The 27,244-nt window shown below is 69.6% G+C and overlaps 1 protein-coding gene across 1 annotated transcript in view; it reads left to right on the top strand.

Moving 5' to 3' along the window:
• Positions 1 to 8,478: 8,478 nt before the first annotated feature.
• Positions 8,479 to 27,244, top strand: part of LOC309603885 (glutamate receptor ionotropic, NMDA 2D-like) — a gene marked incomplete at both ends in the record, with an annotated part of 26,209 nt that continues 7,443 nt past the window's right edge. The window contains 14 exon segments of the mRNA XM_082338770.1: positions 8,479 to 8,889; positions 10,762 to 11,354; positions 11,435 to 11,549; positions 12,009 to 12,220; positions 12,520 to 12,688; positions 14,073 to 14,226; positions 14,327 to 14,452; positions 16,510 to 16,739; positions 19,691 to 19,851; positions 21,018 to 21,193; positions 21,196 to 21,204; positions 23,576 to 23,605; positions 23,608 to 23,807; positions 24,979 to 25,043. Of these exon segments, the coding sequence (XP_082194896.1) occupies positions 8,479 to 8,889; positions 10,762 to 11,354; positions 11,435 to 11,549; positions 12,009 to 12,220; positions 12,520 to 12,688; positions 14,073 to 14,226; positions 14,327 to 14,452; positions 16,510 to 16,739; positions 19,691 to 19,851; positions 21,018 to 21,193; positions 21,196 to 21,204; positions 23,576 to 23,605; positions 23,608 to 23,807; positions 24,979 to 25,043 (2,651 nt within the window).

Raw genomic sequence — 27,244 nt, 5'->3', positions numbered from 1 at the left:
GTGAGTCCCCCCCCCCCCGCTCTGGGGGCCCCCCCTCAGCCCCCACAACAGAGAAAATGGCCTTTTCTGCCCCAAAATGGCTCCCGAGGCCTGGGAAGGGGGGGGGGGGGGGGGGTCTCCTGCCCCGTAGCTGCCCCCCAAATCTGGCCGGGGGGGGTGGGGGGTGGGGGGTGGCCCCGCCCCCTATTGGCCCCGCCCCACCGGGGGGGCGGGGCTAAAGGAGGAACCCAGGCATCTGGGCTGCTGTGCTGGGGGGAGGGGCTCTGGGGGTGTTTGGGGGGGGCTCTGGGGTAACTGGGGGCTCTGGGGGGTGTTGGGGGGGGTGTAGGGGTGTTGGGGGGCTCTGGGGTAACTGGGGGCTCTGGGGGGTGTTGGGGGGGTGTAGGGGTGTTTGGGGGGGGCTCTGGGGTAACTGGGGGCTCTGGGGGGTGGTTGGGGGGGTGTTTGGGGGGTGTAGGGGTGTTGGGGGGCTCTGGGGTAACTGGGGGCTCTGGGGGGTGTTTGGGGGGGTGTTGGGGGGATGTAGGGGTGTTGGGGGGCTCTGGGGGGTGTTCAGGGGGGTGTAGGGGTGTTGGGGGGCTCTGGGGTAACTGGGGGCTCTGGGGGGTGTTTGGGGGGGTGTTGGGGGGGACTAGGGGTGTTTGGGGGGGATGGGGGTGTTTGGGGGGTGTGAGGGGGGACTAGGGATGGTTGGGGCGGTCTCTGGGGGTGTTTAAGGGGCTGGGGGTGTTTGGGGGGTGTTGGGGGGGACTGGAGGTGTTGGGGGGGCTCTGGGGGGTGTTTGGGGGGGCTGGGGGTGTCCGGGGGGGGCTGGGGGGGGGTCCCGGGGTCTGTCGGGCTGTAGCGACCCGCTTTGAATCTTAATGACCCACCCGAGCTGGGGGGGGGGGTGTGGCGGACTGTCTGTCTGTCTGTCTGTCTGTCTGTCCGCCTGCCCCGGGTGTTGTCCGGCTCTGGACCGGCAGCGGGGCGTGGCCGGTACCGGGAGGGGGCGTGGCCGGTACCGGGAGGGGGCGTGGCCGGTCCCCGGGGGCGGGGTCGGTGCCGGTGTCCGAGTGACCGGCGGCGGCGGCGGCGGCGGCGGCGGCGGGATGCGGTGGGGAGCGTGAGAGGTGAGCGCCGGGCGGGGACCCCCCCCGACACCCCCCTGACACCCCGACACCCCCCGACACCCCGTCACAGCACCCCCGCCACCCCCCAATACCCCGCCACCCTCCAAACACCCTCCAACACCCCAACGCAACACCCCAACGCACCCCCGACACCCCCCAATACCCCGCCACCCTCCAAACACCCTCCAACACCCCAACGCAACACCCCAACGCACCCCCGACACCCCCCAATACCCCACCACCCTCCAAACACCCTCCAACACCCCAACGCAACACCCCAACGCACCCCCGACACCCCCCAACAGACCCCTGACACCCCAATACCCCAATGCACCCTCAATACTCCAACACCCTGATACCCCGACGTAACACCCCGATACCCCCGATGACACCCCGACACCCCCAACACCCCAACACAATATCCCCTGACACCCCCAACACTACACCCCCAACTCCTTGACACCCCTCAACACCCCCTGACACCCCCCCGACACCCTGGCACCCCCCCAACACATCCCCAGCACCTCCCCGCCACCCCCAACACCCTGACACCCCCCAACACAACACCCTGACACCCCCAATGCACCCCCAGCACTTCCTGACACGACACCCTGACACCCCCGAACACCCAGCTCCCCAACACAACACCCCGACATCCTGACAGCCCCCTGACCCCCCAACACAACACCGCCCCGACACCCCCCGACAACCTGTAACACCCCAACACCCCCCCAAAATCCTGACACCCCCAACAACCCAATCCCCCCCAACACCCCCCCCAACACCCTGACACCCCCCAACACCCAGCTCCCCAACACAACACCCCGACATCCTGACAGCCCCCTGACCCCCCAACACAACACCGCCCCGACACCCCCCGACAACCTGTAACACCCCAACACCCCCCCAAAATCCTGACACCCCCAACAACCCAATCCCCCCCAACACCCCCCCCCCAACACCCTGACACCCCCCAGCACCCCCTGACACCCCAACACCCCTCCCATCACAGCCCGACCCCCCGGGCTGGGACACCCAGCACAGCACCCCGATACCCCCCACGCCTGTGCACCCCGGGGGGGCACTGGCACCCTGCGGGGGGGTGGGGGGGGGGCGAGACAGGGACAGGCAGACACAGGCAGGACAGGCAGACACGGGCAGGGACAGGCAGACACAGGCAGCCGCACAGCCGCACGCTCCGGCCCCATTAGTATTCTGCAAGCGGCGGCGGGTGCTGCAGGGTGGGGGGGGTGGCGGGGCCGGACTGGGGGAACTGGGGGGGGACTGGGGGGTGCTAGGATCCAGTTGGGGGGTGCTGGGACCCAGTTGGGGATGCTGGGATGGGACTGGGGGGGCTGGGATCCAGTTGGGGGGTGCTGAGACCCAGGTGGGGGTACTGGGATGGGAATGGGGGGGCTGGGAGGACTGGGGGGGGGGGGACTGGGACCCAGTTGGGGGGACTGGGGGGGGGCTAGGAGGGGACTGGGGGTGCTGGGGGGACTGGGGGGGGAACTGGGACCCAGTTGGGGGGGGCTGGGGTGGGACTGGAGGGTGCTGGGACCTGCCGGGGGGGGGACTGGGAGGTGCTGGGACATGGCTGGGGGGACTGGGGGGGGGACTGGGAGATGCTGGGATGGGACTGGGGGGGTGCTGGGGTGAGACTGGGGGTACTGGGACCTGGCTGGCGGGGGACTGGGAGGTGCTGGGAGGGGACTGGGACCCAGTTAGGGGGTGCTGGGGTGGGACTGGGATGGGACTGGGCAGGGGGGGACGGACTGGGATCCAGTTGGGGGGTGCTGGGACCCAACTGGGAAGTGTGAGCAAACTGGGGGGGTGCTGGGGCCAAACTGGGGGTGCTGGGACAGGACCCAACTGGGTGAACTGGGACCCCAGTGGAGATTTGGGGGCTCGGGGGGGGGGGGGCGGACCCTTTTGGGGGGGTCACCCCCCCCTCACCCCCCCTCACCCCCCCTCTTCCTCCCCCCAGGTGCAGCCGCCTCCGCCTCGGCCCCCCCAGCCCCCGCACCCCCAAACCCCGCACCCCCCCGCCCCCCCCCAATTCCCCTGCCCCCCCCAGCCCTGCCTGTTTCTGCCTGTTCATTCCCCTCCCCCCCCATTCCTCTGCCCCCCCCCCAATCCTTGTGCCCCCCCCACCTGTCCCCGTGTCCCCAAATCCCCCCCGTGTCCCCAAACCCCCGCCCCCCCCCCCCCACGGCCGAGATGAGGCAGAGCCCCCCGGCGCGGAGCTCGGGCCAGGTAGGACCCGGGGGGGGCTTGGGGACACTGGGGGGGGGGACACAACGGGTGTCACGGGGGGGTTGGGGACAGTGGGGGGGCTGGGGGGGGGACACCGGGGCCGGGGGGCAGCTGCTGGGCGCTCGCGGGGGGCGGTGACACGGGTTTGTCCCTTGCTGTTACGGCTTTGTCACCCCACCGTTACAGGGACGGTGACACGGGTTTGTCCCCCCCATTATGGGGACGGTGACACGGGTTTGTCCCTTGCCGTTACGGCTTTGTCACCCCACCGTTACAGGGACGGTGACACAGGTTTGTCCCCTGTTGTTTTGGGGACGGTGACACGGGTTTGTCCCCCGCTGTTGTGGGGACGGTGACATGGGTTTGTGTCCCCCTCCCCATTTTGGGGACGGTGACACGGGCTTGTCCCCCCCGTTATGGGTTTGTCACCCCACCGTTACAGGGACGGTGACACGGGTTTGTCCCCTGTTGTTTTGGGGACGGTGACACGGGTTTGTCCCTTGCCGTTACGGCTTTGTCACCCCACCGTTACAGGGACGGTGACACGGGTTTGTGTCCCCCCATTATGGGGACGGTGACACGGGTTTGTGTCCCCCTCCCCATTTTGGGGACGGTGACACGGGTTTGTCCCTTGCCGTTACGGCTTTGTCACCCCACCGTTACAGGGATGGTGACACAGGTTTGTCCCCCCCATTATGGGGGCGGTGACACGGGTTTGTCCCTTGCCGTTACGGCTTTGTCACCCCACCGTTACAGGGACGGTGACACCGGTTTGTCCCCGCTGTTTTGGGGACGGTGACATGGATTTGTGTCCCCCTCCCCATTTTGGGGACGGTGACATGGGCTTGTCCCCCCCCATTATGGGTTTGTCACCCCACTGTTACAGGGACGGTGACACGGATTTGTCCCCGCTGTTGTGGGGACGGTGACACGGGTTTGTCCCCGCTGTTATGGGGATGGTGACAGGGGTTTGTGTCCCCCCCCCATTATGGGGACGGTGACACGGGTTTGTCCCTTGCCGTTACGGCTTTGTCACCCCACCGTTACAGGGACGGTGACACGGGCTTGTCCCCGCTGTTATGGGGACGGTGACACGGGTTTGTCCCCTGTTGTTTTGGGGACGGTGACATGGATTTGTGTCCCCCTCCCCATTTTGGGCACGGTGACATGGGCTTGTCCCCCCCCATTATGGGTTTGTCACCCCACCGTTACAGGGACGGTGACACAGGTTTGTCCCCACCGTTACAGGGACGGTGACACGGGCTTGTCCCCGCTGTTGTGGGGATGGTGACACGGGTTTGTCCCCTGTTGTTTTGGGGACGGTGACACAGGTTTGTCCCCCCCATTATGGGGACGGTGACACGGGTTTGTCCCTTGCCGTTACGGCTTTGTCACCCCACCGTTACAGGGACGGTGACACAGGTTTGTCCCCTGTTGTTTTGGGGACGGTGACACGGGTTTGTCCCCGCTGTTGTGGGGACGGTGACATGGATTTGTGTCCCCCTTCCCATTTTGGGCACGGTGACATGGGCTTGTCCCCCCCCGTTATGGGTTTGTCACCCCACCGTTACAGGGACGGTGACACGGGTTTGTGTCCCCCCCCATTATGGGGACGGTGACACGGGTTTGTCCCTTGCCGTTACGGCTTTGTCACCCCACTGTTACAGGGACGGTGACACGGGTTTGTCCCCGCTGTTGTGGGGACGGTGACACGGGTTTGTCCCCGCTGTTATGGGGACGGTGACACGGGTTTGTCCCCTGTTGTTTTGGGGACGGTGACATGGATTTGTGTCCCCCTTCCCATTTTGGGCACGGTGACATGGGCTTGTCCCCCCCCGTTACGGCTTTGTCACCCCACTGTTACAGGGACGGTGACACGGGCTTGTCCCCGCTGTTGTGGGGACGGTGACACGGGTTTGTCCCCTGTTGTTTTGGGGACGGTGACACAGGTTTGTCCCCCCCATTATGGGGACGGTGACACGGGTTTGTCCCCGCTGTTATGGGGACGGTGACACGGGTTTGTCCCCTGTTGTTTTGGGGACGGTGACATGGATTTGTGTCCCCCTCCCCATTTTGGGGACGGTGACATGGGCTTGTCCCCCCCCGTTATGGGTTTGTCACCCCACCGTTACAGGGACGGTGACACAGGTTTGTCCCCACCGTTACAGGGACGGTGACACGGGTTTGTCCCCGCTGTTATGGGGACGGTGACACAGGTTTGTCCCCCCCATTATGGGGACGGTGACACGGGTTTGTCCCTTGCCGTTACGGCTTTGTCACCCCACCGTTACAGGGACGGTGACACAGGTTTGTCCCCACCGTTACAGGGACGGTGACATGGGCTTGTCCCCGCTGTTATGGGGACGGTGACACGGGTTTGTGTCCCCCCCCATTATGGGGACGGTGACACGGGTTTGTCCCTTGCCATTACGGCTTTGTCACCCCACTGTTACAGGGACGGTGACACGGGTTTGTCCCCGCTGTTGTGGGGACGGTGACACAGGTTTGTCCCCCCCATTATGGGGACAGTGACACGGGTTTGTCCCTTGCCGTTACGGCTTTGTCACCCCACCGTTACAGGGACGGTGACACGGGTTTGTCCCCTGTTGTTTTGGGGACGGTGACATGGATTTGTGTCCCCCTCCCCATTTTGGGCACGGTGACATGGGCTTGTCCCCCCCCGTTATGGGTTTGTCACCCCACCGTTACAGGGACGGTGACACAGGTTTGTCCCCACCGTTACAGGGACGGTGACACGGGTTTGTCCCCCCCATTATGGGGACGGTGACACGGGTTTGTGTCCCCCTCCCCATTTTGGGGACGGTGACATGGGCTTGTCCCCCCCCGTTATGGGTTTGTCACCCCACCGTTACAGGGACGGTGACACAGGCTTGTCCCCCCCATTATGGGGACGGTGACACGGGTTTGTGTCCCCCCCATTATGGGGACGGTGACACAGGTTTGTCCCTTGCCGTTACGGCTTTGTCACCCCACTGTTACAGGGACGGTGACACGGGTTTGTCCCCGCTGTTGTGGGGACGGTGACACGGGCTTGTCCCCCCCCGTTATGGGTTTGTCCCCCGCCATCGTGGGGACGGTGACATGGGGACTTTGTCCGCCACCGTGACAGGTTTGTCACCCCACTGTTACAGGGACGGTGACAGGGGTTTGTCCCCTGCCATTATGGTGACGGTGACACAGCTTTGTCCTCGGTGGTGTGGGGATGGTGACAGGGGGTTTGTCACCTGCTGTCACAGGTTTGTCCCCCCACCGTTACGGGGACAGGGACGGGGTTTGTGTGACGGGGACAGGGACGGGCTCAAGGTCACCGGGGGGGGGCTGGGCAGAGGACCCCGGGTCCGGGTCCCCCCCCGCCTCGGCGACTGTTGGGGTACGGGGGGAGGTGACAACGCTGGGGGTGACCCGTGCGTCCCCCTGCGGTGGGGGTGTCTGCCTGTCCGACTGTGCAGGCAGCTGCCTGTCTGCCTGTCCCTGCCGGGCCCGATGGGGCGTCTGCGTCAGCCGGTGTCTGGCAGCCTGGCCCTGCCTGTCCCCGTCCCCTCTGCCTGTCCCCGTCCCCTCTGCCTGTCCCCGTCCCCTCTGCCTGTCCCCACACCCCCTTCTGCCTGTCCCTGCCACCCCCCCCCGCCTGTCCCTCCCCTCTGCCTGCACTCTGCCTGTGCTCTCCGCCACCGCCGTGGCCACGGCAACCTGCCTGCGCCTGTTGGCTCCTCCGCCTGTGCCCTGCCTGCCCCCTCCCTGCCTGGCTCTGCCTGTTGCTCTGCCCGCCGCTGCCTGTTGCTTTGCCAGCCTGTGCCCCCCCCCCGCCTCCGCTGCCTGTGCTTGTCACCGCCGGTCACTTGTCCTCCGTGTCCGTCTGTCCCTGGGGGGGGGGGGGGGGGAGGTGACAGTGACCCCCCCCCCCCCCCCCCCAGTGTCCACCTGTCCCTGGTGGTGTCCGTCTGTCTGTCTGTGTCGTGTCACCCCCCCCCGGGGGGGGGGGGGGCGTGTGCTGGCGTGTGACGACGTGTGACAGCGTCCTGGCGTGTCAGAGCGTGTCCCCGCGTCCTGCCGTGTCCTGCCGGCCGGACGCTGCCTCACTGCGGGGCAGGGGGAACTGGGAGGATACTGGGAGGCACTGGTTGCCCCAGGCCAGGCCCAATGCTGTCTCCTCAGCACAGTGGGGCAGTACTGGTGGGTACTGGGAGCACTGGGGGGAGGCACCAGTCACACCAGTTCCCCCTTGCCTGACCTACTCATGGTGCAGGGGGGTTACTGGGGGATACTGGGGTGCACTGGTCCCACCAGTCCCCCTCTGCCTGACCTACTCATGGTGCAGGGGGGTTACTGGGGGATACTGGGGTGCACTGGTCCCACCAGTCCCCCTCTGCCTGACCCTCTCCCAGTGCAGGGGGCTGCTGGGGGCACTGGGGGGCACTGGTCCCTCCAGTCCTGTCTGACCCCCTCCTGGTGCTGGGGTGTTACTGGGGGATGCTGGTGGGCACTGGGGGGCACCGCTCCCACCCTTTCCCCCTCTCCTGACCCTCTTCTGGTGCTGGGGTGTTACTGGGGGTTACTGGGAGGCACTGGTGGGCACTGTGCCCACCATTCCCCTCCTGCCTGACCCTCTCCCAGCGTGTGGGGGTACTGGTGGGCACTGGGGGGCACCACTCCCACCAGTTCCCCCTGCTCCTGACCCTCTCCTGGTGCTGGGGTGTTACTGGGGGTTACTGGGAGGCACTGGGCTGCACTGCTCCCACCATTCCCCCCTCCTGGTCCTCTCCTGGTGCTGGGGTGTTACTGGGGGTTACTGGGAGGCACTGGTGGGCACCTCTCCCACCATTCCCCCCTCCTGGTCCTCTCCTGGTGCTGGGGTGTTACTGGGGGTTACTGGGAGGCACTGGTGGGCACCTCTCCCACCATTCCGCCCCCGCCTGACCCTCTCCTGATGTGGGGGTGTGTTCTGGGGGGTCCTGGTCCCACCATTCTCCCTCCACCTAACCCTCTCCCGCTGCGGGGAGGGTTACTGGTGAGCACTGGTGGGCACTGGTAGGCACCTCTCCCACCAGCCCCCCCCCTTCCCCCTCCCCCAGGGCGCAGCGGCGGCGCGATGAGCCCCCGGATCCCCGCCCCCGCCAGCAGGATGCTCTTCGCCCTGGCCTTGGCCTGCGCCAGCCCCTTCCTGGAGCCGCGGCCGGAGGGGAACCGGCGGACGCTGAACGTGGCCGTGATCTTGAGCGGAGCCTCCTACGGCCCCGCCGGGCCCCGCCTGGCCCCCGCCGCCTTCCGCAACTTCTCCCTAGAAATCAACCCGGTGGGGGTGGTGTTGAACGACACCAACCCCCGTAGCTTGATCGTCCGCCTGTGCGACGTCCTCTCCTCCCTCCGCATCCACGGCGTCGTCTTCGAGGACGACACCCGCTCCGAGGCCGTGGCTCAGATCCTCGACTTCATCTCCGCCCAGACCTCCGTGCCCATCATCGGCATCAACGGCGGCTCCGCCATCGTCCTCACGCCCAAGGTGGGGGTGACGGAGGGCTGGGGGGCGTGGGCTGGCGGCACCCCACTGTCCCCAACCATCTCTGGACCCACCCGATTGTCCCCAACCCAACCGTCCCCAACCCCAACCATGTCTAGGGGCACCCCACTGTCCCCAACCACGCCTAGAGCCACCTGACTGTCCCCAACCCAACCCCAACCACGCCTAGAGCCACCCGACTGTCCCCAACCACGCCTAGAGCCACCCGACTGTCCCCAACCCAACCCCAACCATGCCTAGAGCCACCTGACTGTCCCCAACCCCAACCACGCCTAGAGCCACCCGACTGTCCCCAACCACGCCTAGAGCCACCCGACTGTCCCCAACCCCAACCACACCTAGAGCCACCCGACTGTCCCCAACCCAACCACGCCTAGAGCCACCCGACTGTCCCCAACCCCAACCACGCCTAGAGCCACCCGACTGTCCCCAACCATGCCTAGAGCCACCCGACTGTCCCCAACCCCAACCACGCCTAGAGCCACCTGACTGTCCCCAACCATGCCTAGAGCCACCCGACTGTCCCCAACCACACCTAGAGCCACCCGACTGTCCCCAACCATGCCTAGAGCCACCCGACTGTCCCCAACCCAACCACGCCTAGAGCCACCTGACTGTCCCCAACCATGCCTAGAGCCACCCGACTGTCCCCAACCCCAACCACGCCTAGAGCCACCCGACTGTCCCCAACCATGCCTAGAGCCACCCGACTGTCCCCAACCCCAACCACGCCTAGAGCCACCCGACTGTCCCCAACCATGCCTAGAGCCACCCGACTGTCCCCAACCCCAACCACGCCTAGAGCCACCCGATTGTCCCCAACCATGCCTAGAGCCACCCGACTGTCCCCAACCCAACCCCAACCACACCTAGAGCCACCCGACTGTCCCCAACCCAACCCCAACCACACCTAGAGCCACCCGACTGTCCCCAACCATGCCTAGAGCCACCCGACTGTCCCCAACCCAACCCCAACCATGCCTAGAGCCACCCGACTGTCCCCAACCCAACCCCAACCACGCCTAGAGCCACCCGACTGTCCCCAACCCAACCCCAACCACGCCTAGAGCCACCTGACTGTCCCCAACCCAACCCCAACCACGCCTAGAGCCACCCGACTGTCCCCAACCATGCCTAGAGCCACCCGACTGTCCCCAACCCAACCCCAACCACGCCTAGAGCCACCCGACTGTCCCCAACCCAACCCCAACCACGCCTAGAGCCACCCGACTGTCCCCAACCATGCCTAGAGCCACCCGACTGTCCCCAACCCAACCACGCCTAGAGCCACCCGACTGTCCCCAACCATGCCTAGAGCCACCCGACTGTCCCCAACCCCAACCCCAACCACGCCTAGAGCCACCCGACTGTCCCCAACCCAACCCCAACCACGCCTAGAGCCACCCGACTGTCCCCAACCACGCCTAGAGCCACCCAACTGTCCCCAACCCAACCACGCCTAGAGCCACCCGACTGTCCCCAACCATGCCTAGAGCCACCCGACTGTCCCCAACCCAACCCCAACCACGCCTAGAGCCACCCAAGTGTCCCCAACTGTATCCAGACCCACCACGACTGTCCCCAACCCGACTGTCCCCAACCCAACTGTCCCCAGACTCACCACGACTGTCCCCAACCCAACTGTCCTCGTCCCCAACCCAACTGTCCCCATCCCCAACCATGTCTAGACCCACCACGACTGTCCCCAACCCGACTGTCCTTGTCCCCAACCCCAACTGTATCCAGACCCACCACGACTGTCCCCAACCCCAACCACGTCTAGAGCCCCCCCCAGCCGTCCCCACCCTGCTGTCACAGCCGTCCCCCTGTTGTCACCCGCTCCCCCCCCCGCAGGAGAAGGGCTCCACCTTCCTCCAGCTGGGCTCCTCCACCGAGCAGCAGCTGCAGGTGATCTTTGAGGTGCTGGAGGAGTACGACTGGACGGCCTTCGCCGTCGTCACCACCCTCTTCCCCGGCTACGAGGACTTCGTGGACTACGTGGAGGTTTTGACCGACAGCAGCTTCATCGGGTGGGAACACCGCGGCGTCCTCACCCTCAACTTGACCGACGACCCCGAGGGGACGCGGTTGCGCCGGCAGCTGCGTGAGGTCAGCGCCCAAATCCGCCTCCTCTACTGCTCGCGGGAAGAGGCCGAGGCCATTTTCCGAGCGGCGCGAGACGCCGGTTTAGCCGGTCCCGGTTACATCTGGTTCGTGGTTGGCACCAACCTGGGGGGAAGCGACCAATTGCCGGAACACCTCCCCGCCGGTTTGTTCGCGGTGTTGTCGGCCGGTTGGCGGGACGACCTGCAACACCGGGTGCACAACGGCGTGGCCATCGTGGCCAAGGGCGCCGAGGCGCTGCTGCGCGACTACGGCTTCATCCCCGAATTCAACAACGACTGTCGGGCCCCCAACGTCACCCAGATCAATGACAACCTCCACCGGTGAGTGCGGCGGCACCGCCGGCGGTTGTCACCTGCAGCTCGGGGAGGTGACAGCCCGGTGACGGTGTTGCGACCCCCAGGTACTTCATGAACATCACCTGGGGGCAGAAGGATTTCTCCTTTAACGAGGACGGCTACCTCGTCAACCCCTCGCTGGTCGTTATCTCCCTCAACAAGGAGCGGAGCTGGGAGGTGGTGAGTGTCCCCAGTGCCTGCACCGCGTCCCTGCGGTGTCACCGTCCCCCGGGGCGCCTGTCTGCTCCTCCTGGTGTTTGTCATTCCGGTCACGGTGACGTCTGGCTGTTGGCCTGGTGGCGCCGGCTCCTCTCGGCTCCGCGGTGTCCCCCGAGGGCTGCGGTACCATCTGGCGTTCACCCCCCCGCCGTTGCGGTGTCACGCTGCCTCGTCACAACACCGCGGCCCTGAGGGGGTGGCGGTGACGCCTGCCCGGTGACGGTGACGCGGAAACTCAGCCTCCTCCCGGGACCCTTCCTCGGCCAGTTCCCCCCCGAGGTGACCCCGTGTCCGTCTGTCCGGGGACCCGGCCGGCTGTAGGGCCGCCCGCTGGCCATGGCGGTGACATCAGATTGTCCCCAACGGTGACATCAGTCTGAGCGTGACGCAGGTGCCACCCACCACCGTCGTCCCTCGCAGGTGGGCAGCTGGGAACACCGGATCCTGCGGATGAAGTACCCGGTTTGGTCGCGTTACGGTAAATTCCTCCAGCCGGTGGACGATGACCAACACCTGACGGTGGCCACGCTGGAGGAGCGTCCCTTCGTCATCGTGGAGAACATCGACCCCGCCACCGGCACCTGCATCCGCGACTCCGTCCCCTGCCGCAAGCAGCTCAACCGCACCGCCAGGTGGGTGTCCCCGCCGCCGCGGGGGTGTCCCCACTGCCACGGGGGTGTCCCCACCGCCACAGGGGTGTCCCCACCGCCGCGGGGGTGTCCCCACTGCCGCGGGAGTGTCCCCACCACCAGGTGGGTGTCCCCGCCGCCACAGGGGGTGTCCCCACCGCCCTGGGGGTGTCCCCACCACCGCCGTGAGGGTGTCCCGACCGCCACTGCGGTGTCCCCGCCGCCCTGGGGGTGTCCCCACCGCCCTGGGGGTGTCCCCAGCGCCACCGCGGGGGTGTCCCCAAGCGCCACCGTCCCCGCAGCCCCTCGGCGGAGCCGGCGCTCTTCGAGAAGAAGTGCTGCAAGGGCTTCTGCATCGACATCCTCAAGCGCCTGGCCCGCACCGTCGGCTTCACCTACGACCTCTACCTGGTCACCAACGGCAAGCACGGCAAGAAGATCGACGGCGTCTGGAACGGCATGGTGGGAGAGGTGGGACCCCCCCCGCGCGCGGCCCCGGGGGGCCGGGAGAGCCCCCCATCGCCCTTGGGGGGGCCGGGGGGCCAGGAGAGCCCCCCATCACCCTTGGGGGGGGGCTGGGGTTCAGGGGGAGCCCCCCATCACCCTTGGGGGGGGCCGGGGGGCCAGGAGAGCCCCCCATCACCCTTGGGGGGGGGCTGGGGTTCAGGGGGAGCCCCCCATCACCCTTGGGGGGGCTGGGGGCCAGGAGAGCCCCCCATCACCCTTGGGGGGGGGCTGGGGTTCAGGGGGAGCCCCCCGTCACCCTTGGGGGGGCTGGGGTTCAGGGGGAGCCCCCCATCACCCTTGGGGGGCCTGGGGGCCAGGAGAGCCCCCCATCGCCCTTGGGGGGGGGGCTGGGGTTCAGGGGGAGCCCCCCATCGCCCTTGGGGGGGGGCTGGGGGCCAGGAGAGCCCCCCATCACCCTTGGGGGGGGGGCTGGGGTTCTGGGGAGAGCCCCCCATCGCCCTTGGGGGGCCTGGGGGCCAGGAGAGCCCCCCATCACCCTTGGGGGGGCTGGGGTTCAGGTGGAGCCCCCCGTCACCCTTGGGGGGGCTGGGGTTCAGGGGGAGCCCCCCATCACCCTTGGGGGGCCTGGGGGCCAGGAGAGCCCCCCATCACCCTTGGGGGGGCTGGGGTTCAGGTGGAGCCCCCCATCGCCCTTGGGGGGGCCTGGGGGCCAGGAGAGCCCCCCATCGCCCTTGGGGGGGCTGGGGTTCAGGGGGAGCCCCCCATCGCCCTTGGGGGAGCTGGGATTCAGGGGGAGCCCCCCATCACCCTTGGGGGGGGCTGGGGGTCCAGGGAGAAAACCCCCCCCCATGGGGGGGTCTGGGGGTCCAGGGAGAGCCCCCCTCTGCCCTTGGGGGGACGTAGGGGTTCAGGGGGAGCCCCCCCATTGTGGGGGGGGGACCCAGGGGTTTGGGGAGAGCCCCCCACTGCTAAAGGGGGGGCCTGGGGGGGCCGAGGTGAGCCCCCCCACTGCCTCTGGGGGGCCCAGGGGGTCGGGGGGAGCCCCCCCATTGTGGGGGGGGAACTTGGGGGTCTGGGGAGAGCCCCCCCCCCCCGCCCCGGGGGACCCAGGAATCCGGGAGGGGAAGGGGGCGGGCCCTGATGTAGCACACAAGCCCCGCCCCTTCACACCTCCTAGACACGCCCTTTGCATGGCTCCACCCCCTTGCTGGCCCCTCCCACTGCTGGCCCCACCCCCTCCCCACCCTACCACCATTTTGCTGCTTCCCCCTGCCCCGTCCCTGCCCTTTTATTGGCTCTTCCACCTCGATCCCACCCCCTGTTTGACCACGCCCATGTCGACCACGCCCATGTCGACCACGCCCATGTCGACCACGCCCCCCCCCAGGTGTTTTACCGCCGAGCCGACATGGCGATCGGCTCGTTAACCATTAACGAGGAACGCTCGGAGATCATCGACTTCTCCGTCCCCTTCGTGGAGACGGGGATCAGCGTCATGGTGTCCCGCAGCAACGGCACCGTCTCCCCCTCCGCCTTCCTGGGTACGGACGGACACGGGAGGGACAGGCGGACGCGGAGGGGTGACAGGGACACCCCACCAGCCTGCGGGTGACGGGGTGTCCCCTCCTTGTTCCCCCGCAGAGCCCTACAGCCCGGCCGTCTGGGTGATGATGTTCGTCATGTGCCTGACGGTGGTGGCCGTCACCGTCTTCATCTTTGAGTACTTCAGCCCCGTGGGCTACAACCGCAGCCTGGCAGCCGGCCAACGTGAGTGTGTCACCTCCCCGCCCCGCCCTCGGCGGGGTGACAGCCCCGTGTCACCCGGGGAGGGGGGGACAGGTGGCGGGGACACGCTCGGGGTGACAAGCGGAGAGATGGGGGACGTGGTAGTGCCCCGGCACAGCGCTGGCTTCACCCCCGGGGTGTCCCCGAGGAGGGTGGGGGGTGTCGGGGGACCCCCGTCCCCGCGGTGACACTGTCCCTGTCCCTGTGGTGACACTGTCCCTGTCCCCGGGGTGATGCTGTCCCTCTTCCCCGGGTGACACCATCCCCATCCTCACTGTCCTCATTCCCATGGTGACACCGTCCCTCTCCCTGTGGTGACACCGTCCCTGGGGTGACACCGTCCCTGTCCCCACAGTGACAGTGTCTCTGCGGTGATGCTGTCCCTGTCCCTGCCATCCCCGTCCCCAGGGTGACGCTGTCCCTATCCCCACGGTTACACCATCCCCGTCCCCGCGGTGACACCATCCCCAGGGTGACACTGTCCCCGTCCTCACCATCCCCATTCCCGTGGTGACACTGTCCCCGTCCCCGCGGTGACACCATCCCCATCCCCTCGGTGACACCATCCCCGTCCCCACGGTGACACCATCCCCATTCCCTCGGTGACACCATCTCCATTCTCACCATCCCCGTCCCCACGGTGACACCATCCCCGTCCCCGCGGTGACACCATCCCCATCCCCTCGGTGACACCATCCCCGTCCCCATGGTGACACCATCCCCATTCCCTCGGTGACACCATCTCCATTCTCACCATCCCCGTCCCCACGGTGACACCATCCCCACGGTGACACCATCCCCGTCCCCGCGGTGACACCGTCCCCGTTCCCTTGGTGACACCATCTCCATTCTCACCATCCCCGTCCCCGCGGTGACACCATCCCCATCCTCACCATCCCCGTCCCCGCGGTGACACCATCCCCGTCCCCTCGGTGACACCATCCCCATTCCCTCGGTGACACCATCCCCATCCTCACCATCCCCATCCCCACGGTGACACCATCCCTGTCCCCGCGGTGACACCATCCCCATTCCCTTGGTGACACCATCCGCATCCTCACCATCCCCATCCCCACGGTGACACCATCCCCATCCCCACGGTGACACCATCCCTGTCCCCGCGGTGACACCATCCCCATTCCCTTGGTGACACCATCCGCATCCTCACCATCCCCATCCCCACGGTGACACCATCCCCATCCCCGCGGTGACACCATCCCCATCCTCACCATCCCCATCCCCACGGTGACACCATCCCCGTCCCCTCGGTGACACCATCCCCATCCTCACCATCCCCGTCCCCACGGTGACACCATCCCTGTCCCCGCGGTGACACCATCCCCATTCCCTTGGTGACACCATCCCCATCCTCACCATCCCCGTCCCCACGGTGACACCATCCCCGTCCCCTCGGTGACACCATCCCCATCCTCACCATCCCCATCCCCTCGGTGACACCATCCCCGTCCCCGCGGTGACACCATCCCCATTCCCTTGGTGACACCATCCCCATCCTCACCATCCCCGTCCCCACGGTGACACCATCCCCATTCCCTTGGTGACACCATCCCCATCCTCACCATCCCCGTCCCCGCGGTGACACCATCCCTGTGGTGACACCGTCCCCATCCCCGCGGTGACACCATCCCCATCCTCACCATCCCCGTCCCCACGGTGACACCATCCCCGTCCCCGCGGTGACACCATCCCCATTCCCGCGGTGACACCATCCCCATCCTCACCATCCCCGTCCCCGCGGTGACACCGTCCCCATCCCCACGGTGACACCATCTCCATCCTCACCATCCCCGTCCCCACGGTGACACCGTCCCCGTTCCCTCGGTGACACCATCCCCATCCTCACCATCCCCATCCCCACGGTGACACCATCCCCTCGGTGACACCATCCCCGTCCCCACGGTGACACCATCCCCACGGTGCCACCGTCCCCGTCCCCACGGTGCCACCATCCCCGCGGTGCCACCGTCCCCGTCCCCACGACGACCCCATCCCTGGGGTGACGCCGTCCCCGTCCCCAGGCGCCGGTGGCTCCAAGTTCACCATCGGCAAGTCCATCTGGCTGCTGTGGGCCCTGGTCTTCAACAACTCGGTGCCGGTGGAGAACCCCAAGGGCACCACCAGCAAGATCATGGTCCTGGTCTGGGCCTTCTTCGCCGTCATCTTCCTCGCCAGCTACACCGCCAACCTGGCCGCCTTCATGATCCAGGAGGAGTACGTCGACACCGTCTCGGGGCTCAGCGACCGCAAGGTACCCGCGGGGTGACCCGGCGGGGTGACAGCCGGCGGGGTGACAGCCGGCGCGGCACGCGGCTCTGGGGGCGCGGAGGCTGGGGGTGGGTGTCCCTGGGGAGGTGGGGGGGGGTTGGGGGTGTCTGGGGGGGGGTTGGGGGTGTCTGGGGGGAGGTGGGAGGGGTTTGGGGGTGTAAGTGGGGGTTTGGGGGTGTCTGGGGGGGTTGGGGGGTGTCTGGGGGGGGGTGTGGGTGTCCCTGGGGAGGTGGTAGGGGTTTGGGGGTGTCTGGGGGGGGGGTTGGGGGTGTCTGGGGGGAGGTGGGAGGGGTTTGGGGTGTAAGTGGGGGTTTGGGGGTGTCTGGGGGGGGGGGGGTTGGGGGTGTCCGTGGGGAGGTGGGGGGGGTTTAGGGGGTGTCTGAGGGGAGGTGGGAGGGGTTTGGGGGTGTCTGGGGGGGGTGTGGGTGTCCCTGGGGAGGTGGGGGGGGGTTGGGGGTGTCTGGGGGGAGGTGGGAGGGGGTTTGGGGGTGTCTGGGGGGGGGTTGGGGGTGTCTGGGGGGGAGGTGGGAGGGGTTTGGGGGTGTAAGTGGGGGTTTGGGGGTGTCTGGGGGGGTTGGGGGTGTCCGTGGGGAGGTGGGAGGGGTTTGGGGGTGTCTGGGGGGGGTTGGGGGTGTCCCTGGGGAGGTGGGAGGGGTTTGGGGGTGTCTGGGGGGGGGGGTTGGGGGTGTCTGTGGGGAGGTGGGAGGGGTTTGGGGGTGTCTGGGGGGGGGTTTGGGGGTGTCTGGGGGGAGGTGGGAGGGGTTTGGGGGTGTAAGTGGGGGTTTGGGGGTGTCTGGGGGGGGTGTGGGTGTCTGGGGGGAGGTGGGAGGGGTTTGGGGGTGTCTGGGGGGGGTTGGGGGTGTCTGTGGGGAGGTGGGAGGGGGTTTGGGGGTGTCCTGGGGGGGTTGGGGGTGTCTGGGGGGGGGGGTTGGGGGTGTCTGTGGGGAGGTGGGAGGGGTTTGGGGGTGTCTGGGGGGGGTTGGGGGTGTCCGTGGGGAGGTGGGAGGGGTTTGGGGGTGTCTGGGGGGGTTGGGGGGTGTCTGGGGGGGGTTGGGGGTGTCCCTGGGGAGGTGGGAGGGGTTTGGGGGTGTCTGGGGGGGGGGGGTTGGGGGTGTCTGTGGGGAGGTGGGAGGGGTTTGGGGGTGTCTGGGGGGGGGGTTTGGGGGTGTCTGGGGGGAGGTGGGAGGGGTTTGGGGGTGTAAGTGGGGGTTTGGGGGTGTCTGGGGGGGGTGTGGGTGTCTGGGGGGAGGTGGGAGGGGTTTGGGGGTGTCTGGGGGGGGTTGGGGGTGTCTGTGGGGAGGTGGGAGGGGTTTGGGGGTGTCTGGGGGGTTTGGGGGTGTCTGGGGGGGGGGGTTGGGGGTGTCTGTGGGGAGGTGGGAGGGGGTTTGGGGGTGTCTGGGGGGGGTTGGGGGTGTCCGTGGGGAGGTGGGAGGGGTTTGGGGGTGTCTGGGGGCGGGGTTGGGGGTGTCTGGGGGGGGTTGGGGGGTGTCTGTGGGAGGTGGGGAGGGGTTTGGGGGTGTCTGGGGGGGGGGGGTTGGGGTGTCTGGGGGGAGGTGGGAGGGTTTGGGGGTGTCTGGGGGGGGGGTTGGGGGTGTCTGTGGGGAGGTGGGAGGGGTTTGGGGGTGTCTGGGGGGGTTGGGGGTATCTGGGGGGAGGTGGGAGGGGGTTTGGGGGTGTAAGTGGGCGGTTTTGGGGGTGTCTGGGGGGGTTGGGGGTGTCTGGGGGGGGGTGTGGGTGTCCGTGGGGAGGTGGGAGGGGTTTGGGGGTGTCTGGGGGGGGTTGGGGGGTGTCTGGGGGGGGGTTGTGGGTGTCCGTGGGGAGGTGGGAGGGGTTTGGGGGGTGTCTGGGGGGGTTGGGGGGTGTCTGGGGGGGGTTGGGGGTGTCCGTGGGGAGGTGGGAGGGGTTTGGGGGTGTAAGTGGGGGTTTGGGGGTGTCTGGGGGGGGTTGGGGGTGTCCGTGGGGAGGTGGGAGGGGTTTGGGGGTGTCTGGGGGGGGTTGGGGGTGTCTGTGGGGAGGTGGGAGGGGTTTGGGGGTGTCTGGGGGGCGGGGTTGGGGGTGTCTGGGGGGAGGTGGGAGGGTTTGGGGGTGTAAGTGGGGGTTTGGGGGTGTCTGTGGGGGGGGTTGGGGGTGTCTGTGGGGAGGTGGGAGGGGTTTGGGGGGTGTCTGGGGGGGGTTGGGGGTGTCTGTGGGGGGGGTTGGGGGTGTCCGTGGGGAGGTGGGAGGGGTTTGGGGGTGTAAGTGGGGGTTTGGGGGTGTCTGGGGGGGGGTTGGGGGTGTCCGTGGGGAGGTGGGAGGGGTTTGGGGGTGTCTGGGGGCGGGGTTGGGGGTGTCTGGGGGGGTTGGGGGTGTCTCTGGGTGCCTGTGGGTGCTTGTGGGCGGTTGTGGGTGTCCATGGGTGTCTATGGGTCCATGGGTGTCCTATGGGTGTTCGTGGATGGATGTGGGTGCCTGTGTGTGCCTGTTGGCAGTGTGTGTGGCTGTGGGTGCCGGTGGGCGGGTGTGGGTGTCAGTGGGCGGGTGTGGGTGCCGGTGAGCGGGTGTAGGTGCCGGTGGGCGGGTGTGGGGTGTCAGTGGGCGGGTGTGGGTGCTGGCGGGCGGGTGTAGGTGCCGGTGGGCGGGTGTGGGCAGGTGTGGGTGCCAGCGGGCGGGTGTGGGTGCCGGTGAGCGGGTGTAGGTGTCAGTGGGTGGGTGTAGGTGCCAGCGGGCGGGTGTGGGTGCCGGTGAGTGGGTGTAGGTGTCAGTGGGTGGGTGTAGGTGCCAGTGGGCAGGTGTGGGTGCCGGTGGGCAGGTGTGGGTGCCGGCGGGCGGGTGTAGGTGCCGGCGGGCGGGTGTAGGTGCCGGCGGGCGGGTGTGGGTGTCGGTGGGCGGGTGTGGGTGCCGGCGGGTGCGGGCGGGTGTGGGTGCGGCTGTGCGCGGGGCTGACGCCCGGGGCAGTTCCAGCGCCCGCAGGAGCAGTACCCCCCGCTCAAGTTCGGGACGGTGCCCAACGGCAGCACGGAGAAGAACATCCGCAGCAACTACCCCGACATGCACAGCTACATGGTCAAGTACAACCAGCGCGGGGTGGAGGACGCCCTGCACCACCTCAAGACCGGGTCAGCGGGGGGGCGGGGCCTGCGGGGGGGGGCGGGGCCTGGGGGTGGGTGGGGCCTGGGGTGGGGCGGGGCTTGGGGAGGGGCCTGGGAGGGAGGGAGGGGAGGGCTGGGGGGGCTGGGTTGAGGGTGGGGCCTGGGGAGTGGGTGGGGTCTGGGGAAGGGGAGGGGCCTGAGGGGTGGTAAGGGGTGGAGCTGGGGGTTGTGGGTGGGGCCTAGGGATGTGGCGGGGCTTAGGGGTAATGGGAGGCTGTGGGTGGGGGCTTAGGGCTGTGGGTGGGGGCTGTGGGTGGGGCTTAGGGGTACAGGTAGGGCTGTGGGCGGGGCTTAGGGCTATGGGTGGGCTGTGGGTGGGGCTTAGGGGTACAGGTGGGGCTGTGGGTGGGGCTGTGGGTGGGGCTTAGGGCTATGGGTGAGGCTGTGGGTGGAGCTTGGTGACTGTTGGCGGGGCTTAGGAGTGTGGGTGAGGCTGTGGGTGGGGCTTGTGGGCTGTGGGCGGGGCTTGGGGTACAGGTGAAGCTGTGGGTGGGGCTTGTGGGATGTGGGCGGGGCTTAGGGCTATGGGTTATGCTGCGGGCGGGGCTCAGGGGTACAGATGAGGCTGTGGGAGGGGCTTGTGGGCTGTGGGCGGGGCTTGGTTATAGATGAGGCTGTGGGTGGGGCTTGTGGGATGTGGGCGGGGCTTAGGGCTATGGGTTATGCTGTGGGCAGGGCTTAGGGGTACAGATGAGGCTGTGGGAGGGGCTTGTGGGCTGTGGGCGGGGGCTTGGGTTATAGATGACGCTGTGGGTGGGGCTTAGGGATACACGATGAGGCTGTGGGTGGGGCTTGTGGGCTGTGGGCGGGGCTTTGGAAGATGGATGAGGCTGTGGGTGGGGCTTGTGGGGATGTGGGCGGGGCTTAGGACTATGGGTGGGGCTGTGGGCAGGGCTTAGGGGTACAGATGAGGCTGTGGGAGGGGCTTGTGGGATGTGGGCGGGGCTTTGGAAGATGATGAGGCTGTGGGTGGGGCTTGTGGGGATGTGGGCGGGGCTTAGGACTATGGGTGGGGCTGTGGGCAGGGCTTAGAGGTACAGGTGAGGCTGTGGGTGGGGCTGGGTGGTGGTGGGCGGGGTCTGCGGCCCGGGGGCGTGGCTCGGGGGCGCAGCCAACGCCGCGGCGGGGCGCAGGAAGCTGGACGCCTTCATCTACGACGCGGCGGTGCTGAACTACATGGCGCGGAAGGAGGAGGGCTGCAAGCTGGTCACCATCGGCTCCGGCAAGGTCTTCGCCTCCACCGGCTACGGCATCGCCCTGCAGCGCGGCTCCCGCTGGAAGCGCCCCGTCGACCTGGCCCTGCTCCAGCTCCTGGCGACGGTGAGGGGGGGTCTGGGGGGGTCTGAGAGGGGCCTGGGGGGGTCTGAGGGGTCCTGGGGGGGTCTGAGAGGGGCCTGGGGGGATCTGGGGGTCCTGGGGGGGTCTGAGAGGGGCCTGGGGGTCTGAGGGGTCCTGGGGGGGGGTCTGAGGGGTCCTGGGGGGGTCTGAGAGGGGCCTGGGGGTCTGAGGGGTCCTGGGGGGGGTCTGAGAGGGGTCTGGGGGGATCTGGGGGGTCCTGGGGGGGGGGTCTGAGAGGGGCCTGGGGGTCTGAGGGGTCCTGGGGGGGGGTCTGAGGGTCCTGGGGGGATCTGGGGGGTCCTGGGGGGGTCTGAGAGGGGTCGGGGGGTCTGAGGGGTCCTGGGGGGGTCTGAGAGGGGCCTGAGGGGGTCTGAGGGGTCCTGGGGGGTCTGAGAGGGGCCTGGGGGTCTGAGGGGTCCTGGGGGGGGTCTGAGGGGTCCTGGGGGGGGGTCTGAGAGGGGTCTGAGGGGGTCTGAGGGGATCTGGGGGGGTCTGAGAGGGGCCTGGGGTCTGAGGGGTCCTGGGGGGGGTCTGAGAGGGGCCTGGGGGTCTGAGGGGTCCTGGGGGGGGGTCTGAGGGGTCCTGGGGGGGGGTCTGAGAGGGGTCTGAGGGGGTCTGAGGGGATCTGGGGGGGGTCTGAGAGGGGCCTGGGGGTCTGAGGGGTCCTGGGGGGGGTCTGAGAGGGGCCTGGGGGTCTGAGGGGTCCTGGGGGGGTCTGAGAGGGGCCTGGGGGTCTGAGGGGTCCTGGGGGGGGTCTGAGAGGGGCCTGGGGGTCTGAGGGGTCCTGGGGGGGTCTGAGAGGGGCCTGGGGGTCTGAGGGGTCCTGGGGGGGTCTGAGAGGGGCCTGGGGGGCCTGACGGGGTCTGGGGGATTCTTGGAGGGGCTTAGGGGGTCTGAGGGGTCCTGGGGGGGTCTGAGAGGGGCCTGAGGGGATCTGGGGGGTCCTGGGGGGGGGTCTGAGAGGGGTCTGGGGGTCTGAGGGGTCCTGGGGGGGTCTGAGAGGGGCCTGAGGGGATCTGGGGGTCCTGGGGGGGGGTCTGAGAGGGGTCTGGGGGCCTGAGGGGTTCTGGGAGGGGTCTGAGAAGGGTCTGGGGGCCTGAGGGGGTCTGAGAGGGGGCTGGGGGGGTCTGGGGGGGGGTCTGAGAGGGGGCTGGGGGGGTCTGGGAGGCGTCTGGGTGGATTTGAGGGGGGTCAGGGGGGGTCTGGCTGTGTCTGGGGGGGGTGGGGGTGTCCGGTTGTCTCAAGGAGTGTTTGGGGGTGTTTGGGGTGGCTGGGGGTGTGCAGCACCACACAGCATCGGCCCCTCCCTGGGGTGACCCCCACACCCCCCAAAGTGACCCCCACACCCCACAGGGTGACCCCCAACCCTACAATGTCACCCCCAACCCCCTGAGGTGCCCCCCAACCCCCGAGATGACCCCCAAACCCTCTGAGGTGACCCCCCAAACCCCTCTGAGGTGACCCCCCCCAAACCAGCTGGGGTGGCACCCCCACTCCGTGGGGTGACCCTCCAACCCCCGAGATGACCCTCCAACCCTACAAGGTGCCCCCAAACCCCCTGAGGTGCCCCCCCCACCCCCTGAGGTGCCCCCTAAACCCTCTGAGGTGCCCCCACACCCCCAAGATGCCCCCCCCACCCCCTGAGGTGCCCCCCCACCCCCTGAGGTGCCCCCAAACCCCCTGAGGTGCCCCCCAAACCCTCTGAGATGGCCCTCCAACCCCCTGAGGTGACCCCCAAACCCCCAAGATGACCCCCCCACCCCCCAAGATGCCCCCCCACCCCCTGAGGTGCCCCCCCCACCCCCTGAGGTGCCCCCCCCCCCCTGAGGTGCCCCCCACACCCCCTGAGGTGCCCCCCAAACCCCCAAGATGCCCCCCCCACCCCCCGAGGTGACCCCCCAAACCCCCTGAGTTGCCCCTCCAACCCCCCGAGGTGCCCCCCCACCCCCTGAGGTACCCCCTAAACCCCCAAGATGACCCCCCCCCACCCCCCAAGATGCCCCCCCCCACCCCCCGAGGTGCCCCCCCCACCCCCTGAGGTGCCCCCAAACCCCCTGAGGTGCCCCCAAACCCTCTGAGATGGCCCTCCAACCCCCTGAGGTGACCCCCAAACCCCCCAAGATGACCCCCCCCACCCCCAAGATGCCCCCCCACCCCCTGAGGTGCCCCTCCCAACCCCCCGAGGTGCCCCCCCACCCCTGAGGTGCCCCCAAACCCTCTGAGATGGCCCTCCAACCCCCCTGAGGTGACCCCCAAACCCCCAAGATGCCCCCCCCAAACCCCCAAGATGACCCCCCCCCCCCCCCCCGAGGTGCCCCCCCCCCCTGAGGGTGCCCCCTCCCCGCCTCCCCAGACGAGATCGAGATGCTGGAGCGCCTGTGGCTGTCGGGATCTGCCACCAGGAGAAGCTGGAGGTGATGAGCAGCAAGCTGGACATCGACAACATGGCGGGGGTCTTCTACATGCTGCTGGTGGCCATGGGGCTGAGCCTGCTGGTCTTCGCCTGGGAGCACCTGGTCCACTGGAAGCTGCGGCACTGCCTGGGGCCGCCCGGCCGCCTCCGCTGCCTCCTGGCCTTCAGCAGGGTACGGGGGGGGCCATGGGGGGCGCGGGGACACGGGGGGACATGGGGGACAGGGGGGGGGACAGGGGGGGACGGGGGGGACGTGGGGACGTGGGACACGGGGGGACATGGGGGACATGGGGGGACAGGGGGGGACAGGGGGGCCATGGGGGCCGCGGGTGGGCACGGGGGGCCGCGGGGGACACGGGGGCAGCGGGGGGGCAGCGGGGGACATGGGACGGGGGACAGCGGGGACACGGGGGACATGGGACGTGGGGACACGGGGGACAGCGGGGGGGCAGCGGGGACACGGGGGACACGGGGGGGACACGGGGGCACAGGGGGACATGGGGGACATGGGGGACAGGGGGGGACATGGGGGGACAGGGGGACACGGGGGACAGCGGGGGCACGGGGACATGGGGGGACATGGGGGACACGGGGACAGCGGGAACACGGGGGGGACATGGGGACGTGGGGACACGGGGGACAGCGGGGACACGGGGGGACACGGGGGGACATGGGGGGACACGGGGGGGACATGGGGGGACACGGGGGACAGCGGGGACACGGGGGGGACATGGGACGTGGGGACACGGGGGACAGCGGGGACACGGGGGGACACGGGGGGACATGGGGGGACACGGGGGGGACATGGGGGGACACGGGGGACACGGGGGACAGCGGGGACACGGGGGGGACATGGGGACGTGGGGACATGGGGGGACAGCGGGGGACACAGGGGGACATGGGGGACAGCGGGGACACGGGGGGACATGGGGGGACACGGGGGACAGCGGGGACACGGGGGGACACAGGGGGACACGGGGGACAGCGGGGACACGGGGGGACACGGGGGACAGCGGGGGGACAGCGGGGGACACGGGGGGGACACTGGACGTGGGGACAGGGGTGGGAGGAGCAGGGTGGGGACATGGGGATGGGGATGGGGGGACGTGGGGACGTGGGGACACGGGTGGGGACACGGGGACACGGGTGGGGACACGAGGGGCGGGGACAGGGACACGGGGGACGTGGGGACACGGGGAAGGTGGGGACAGGGACACGGGGAGGGGGGGTGGGGGGAGCAGATGGGGACGCGGGGGCCGGGTTGGGGACAGGGAGGGGGGGCAGCCCCCCCCCCCCCCCCCCCCCCCCCCCGCCCGGTGCCACCCCCCCTCTGTCCCCCCCAGGGCATGTACAGCTGCTGCAGCGCCGAAGACCCCCCCCACCCCCCCACCCCCCCTCCGCCCCCCCTGCCCCCCCCCGAACCCCCCCCCGCCCTCCCCACCCCCCCACCCCCCCCGCGACCGCCGCCCCCTCCCCCCCGAGCGCTCCCGCCCCCCCCGCACCCCTCCCCCCCCCCGCCGGGGCCCCCCCGACGCCTTTCACCGCTTCTACGGCCCCATCGAACCCCAAGGGCTGAGCCGGGGGGGGCCCTGCCCCCCGCACCCCCCCCCCGCACCCCCCCGAATTACTACCCCCCCCCCGGGGGGGGGCCCCCCCGACCCCTTCACCCCCCCCTGGCCCCGCCGCTCCCTGCGGGGGCTCTACGAGAGCCTGGGGGGGCCGCGGGAGGGGGGGGGCGGGGACCCCCCCTTCGCCTACGCGCGCTTGGCCTACGAGGACGAGCGCAGCCCCCCCCCCCCCTCGCCGCCCCCCCCCGCGAACGGAGCCGCCGCCCCCCCCGGGGGGGGGGAGGGGACCCCGAAACGCAACCCCTCCTCCGCCCCCACCCCCACCCCCCCCCTCCCCGCCCCCACCTCTGCCGGGGGCACCCCGCTTTCGTCGCCCCTCCCCCCCCGCCTCCCCTCTACCCCGAACTCTCCGATTCGAGAAGTCGGAAGGGTGCGACCCCCCCCCGGGGGCCCCCCCCCCAACCCCCCGCCCCCCCCCACCCTGCCCCCCCCCTGCTGGTGCGCCCCCCCCCGCCCCCGCCCCCCCACCACCCCCCCCCTATTTCTGCACCTCCCCGGGGAGGGAGCGGGGCCCCCCCCCCGGGGCGCTGCTGGTCGGCCGAAAAACTGGGGGGACCCTGGGGGGGCGGGGGGGCTACGGGGGGGCTTGGGGGAGCCTGGAGATTTTGGGGACCCCCCCCGGCTTCCCCCCCCCGCCCCCCCGCTGCCGCAGTTGCTCGGCCGAGCGGCTGCGGGATTGGGAAGGGGGGGACGCATTGGGGGCCCCCCCCCGAGCTGCTCGCTTTGGGGGGGCCCCCTGGGGGGGGTTTTGGGGGGTCCCCCCCCCCTCCCCGCCGTCACGGCCCCCCCCTGCGCCGCCCGCCGCCCCCCCCCGGCCTCCCGCAGCCTGGAGGATCTGAGCGCCTGGGGAGGGGGCGGGGGGCTGGGGGGGGCCCTGGGGGTGGGGGGGGGCCCCCCCCCCCTCGGCCCCCCTCCCCCCACCACGGCTGCGGGGGGCGGGGGCGGGGCGGAGGCGCTGGGGGCGCGGCGAGGCTCCGCCCACTTCTCCAGCCTGGAGTCGGAGGTATGACGGGGGGGGGGAGGGGGGGGGCACGGGGACCCCCGCACCCCGCGGGGCGGCGGCAGCCGGGGGACCCCCGCCCGTGGGGTGACACCGGCGGGGGCGAGTGCTGGTGGCACCCCGCGGTGACACCGGCGGGGACGAGGAGTTGTGGCCACTGCGGTGACACCGGGGAGGACGAGGAGTTGTGGCCACTGCGGTGACACCGGCGGGGACGAGGAGTTGTGGCACCCGCGGTGACACCGTCGGGGACGAGGAGCTGTGGCCGCCGCGGTGACACTAGGGAGGACGAGGAGTTGTGGCCACCGCGGTGACACCAGCGAGGACGAGGAGTTGTGGCCACTGCGGTGACGCCGGGGAGGACGAGGAGTTGTGGCACCCGCGGTGACACCGGGGAGGACGAGGAGTTGTGGCCACCGCGGTGACACCGGGGAGGACGAGGAGTTGTGGCACCCGCGGTGACACCGGCGGGGACGAGGAGTTGTGGCCACCGCGGTGACACCGGCGAGGACGAGGAGTTGTGGCCACTGCAGTGACACCGGGGAGGACGAGGAGTTGTGGCCACCGCGGTGACACCGGGGAGGATGAGGAGTTGTGGCCACTGCGGTGACGCCGGCGGGGACGAGGAGTTGTGGCCACCGCGGTGACACCGTCGGGGACGAGGAGTTGTGGCACCTGCGGTGACACCGGGGAGGACGAGGAGTTGTGGCCACCGCGGTGACACCGTCGGGGACGAGGAGTTGTGGCACCTGCGGTGACACCGGGGAGGACGAGGACTTGTGGCACCTGCGGTGACACCAGCGAGGACGAGGAGTTGTGGCCGCCACGGTGACACCGGCGGGGACGAGGAGCTGTGGCCACCGCGGTGACACCGGGGAGGACGAGGAGTTGTGGCCACCGCGGTGACACCGGCGGGGACGAGGAGTTGTGGCACCTGCGGTGACACCGGGGAGGACGAGGAGTTGTGGCCACCGCGGTGAC

This window comes from Platalea leucorodia (genome assembly GCF_965183815.1).
Source record: "Platalea leucorodia genome assembly, contig: HAP1_HAP1_SCAFFOLD_232, whole genome shotgun sequence".
In the NCBI taxonomy this organism is placed as follows: Eukaryota; Metazoa; Chordata; class Aves; order Pelecaniformes; family Threskiornithidae; genus Platalea; species Platalea leucorodia.
The sequence above is the reverse complement of the archived record's forward strand: the minus strand, read 5'-3'. Positions and strand labels throughout refer to the sequence as shown.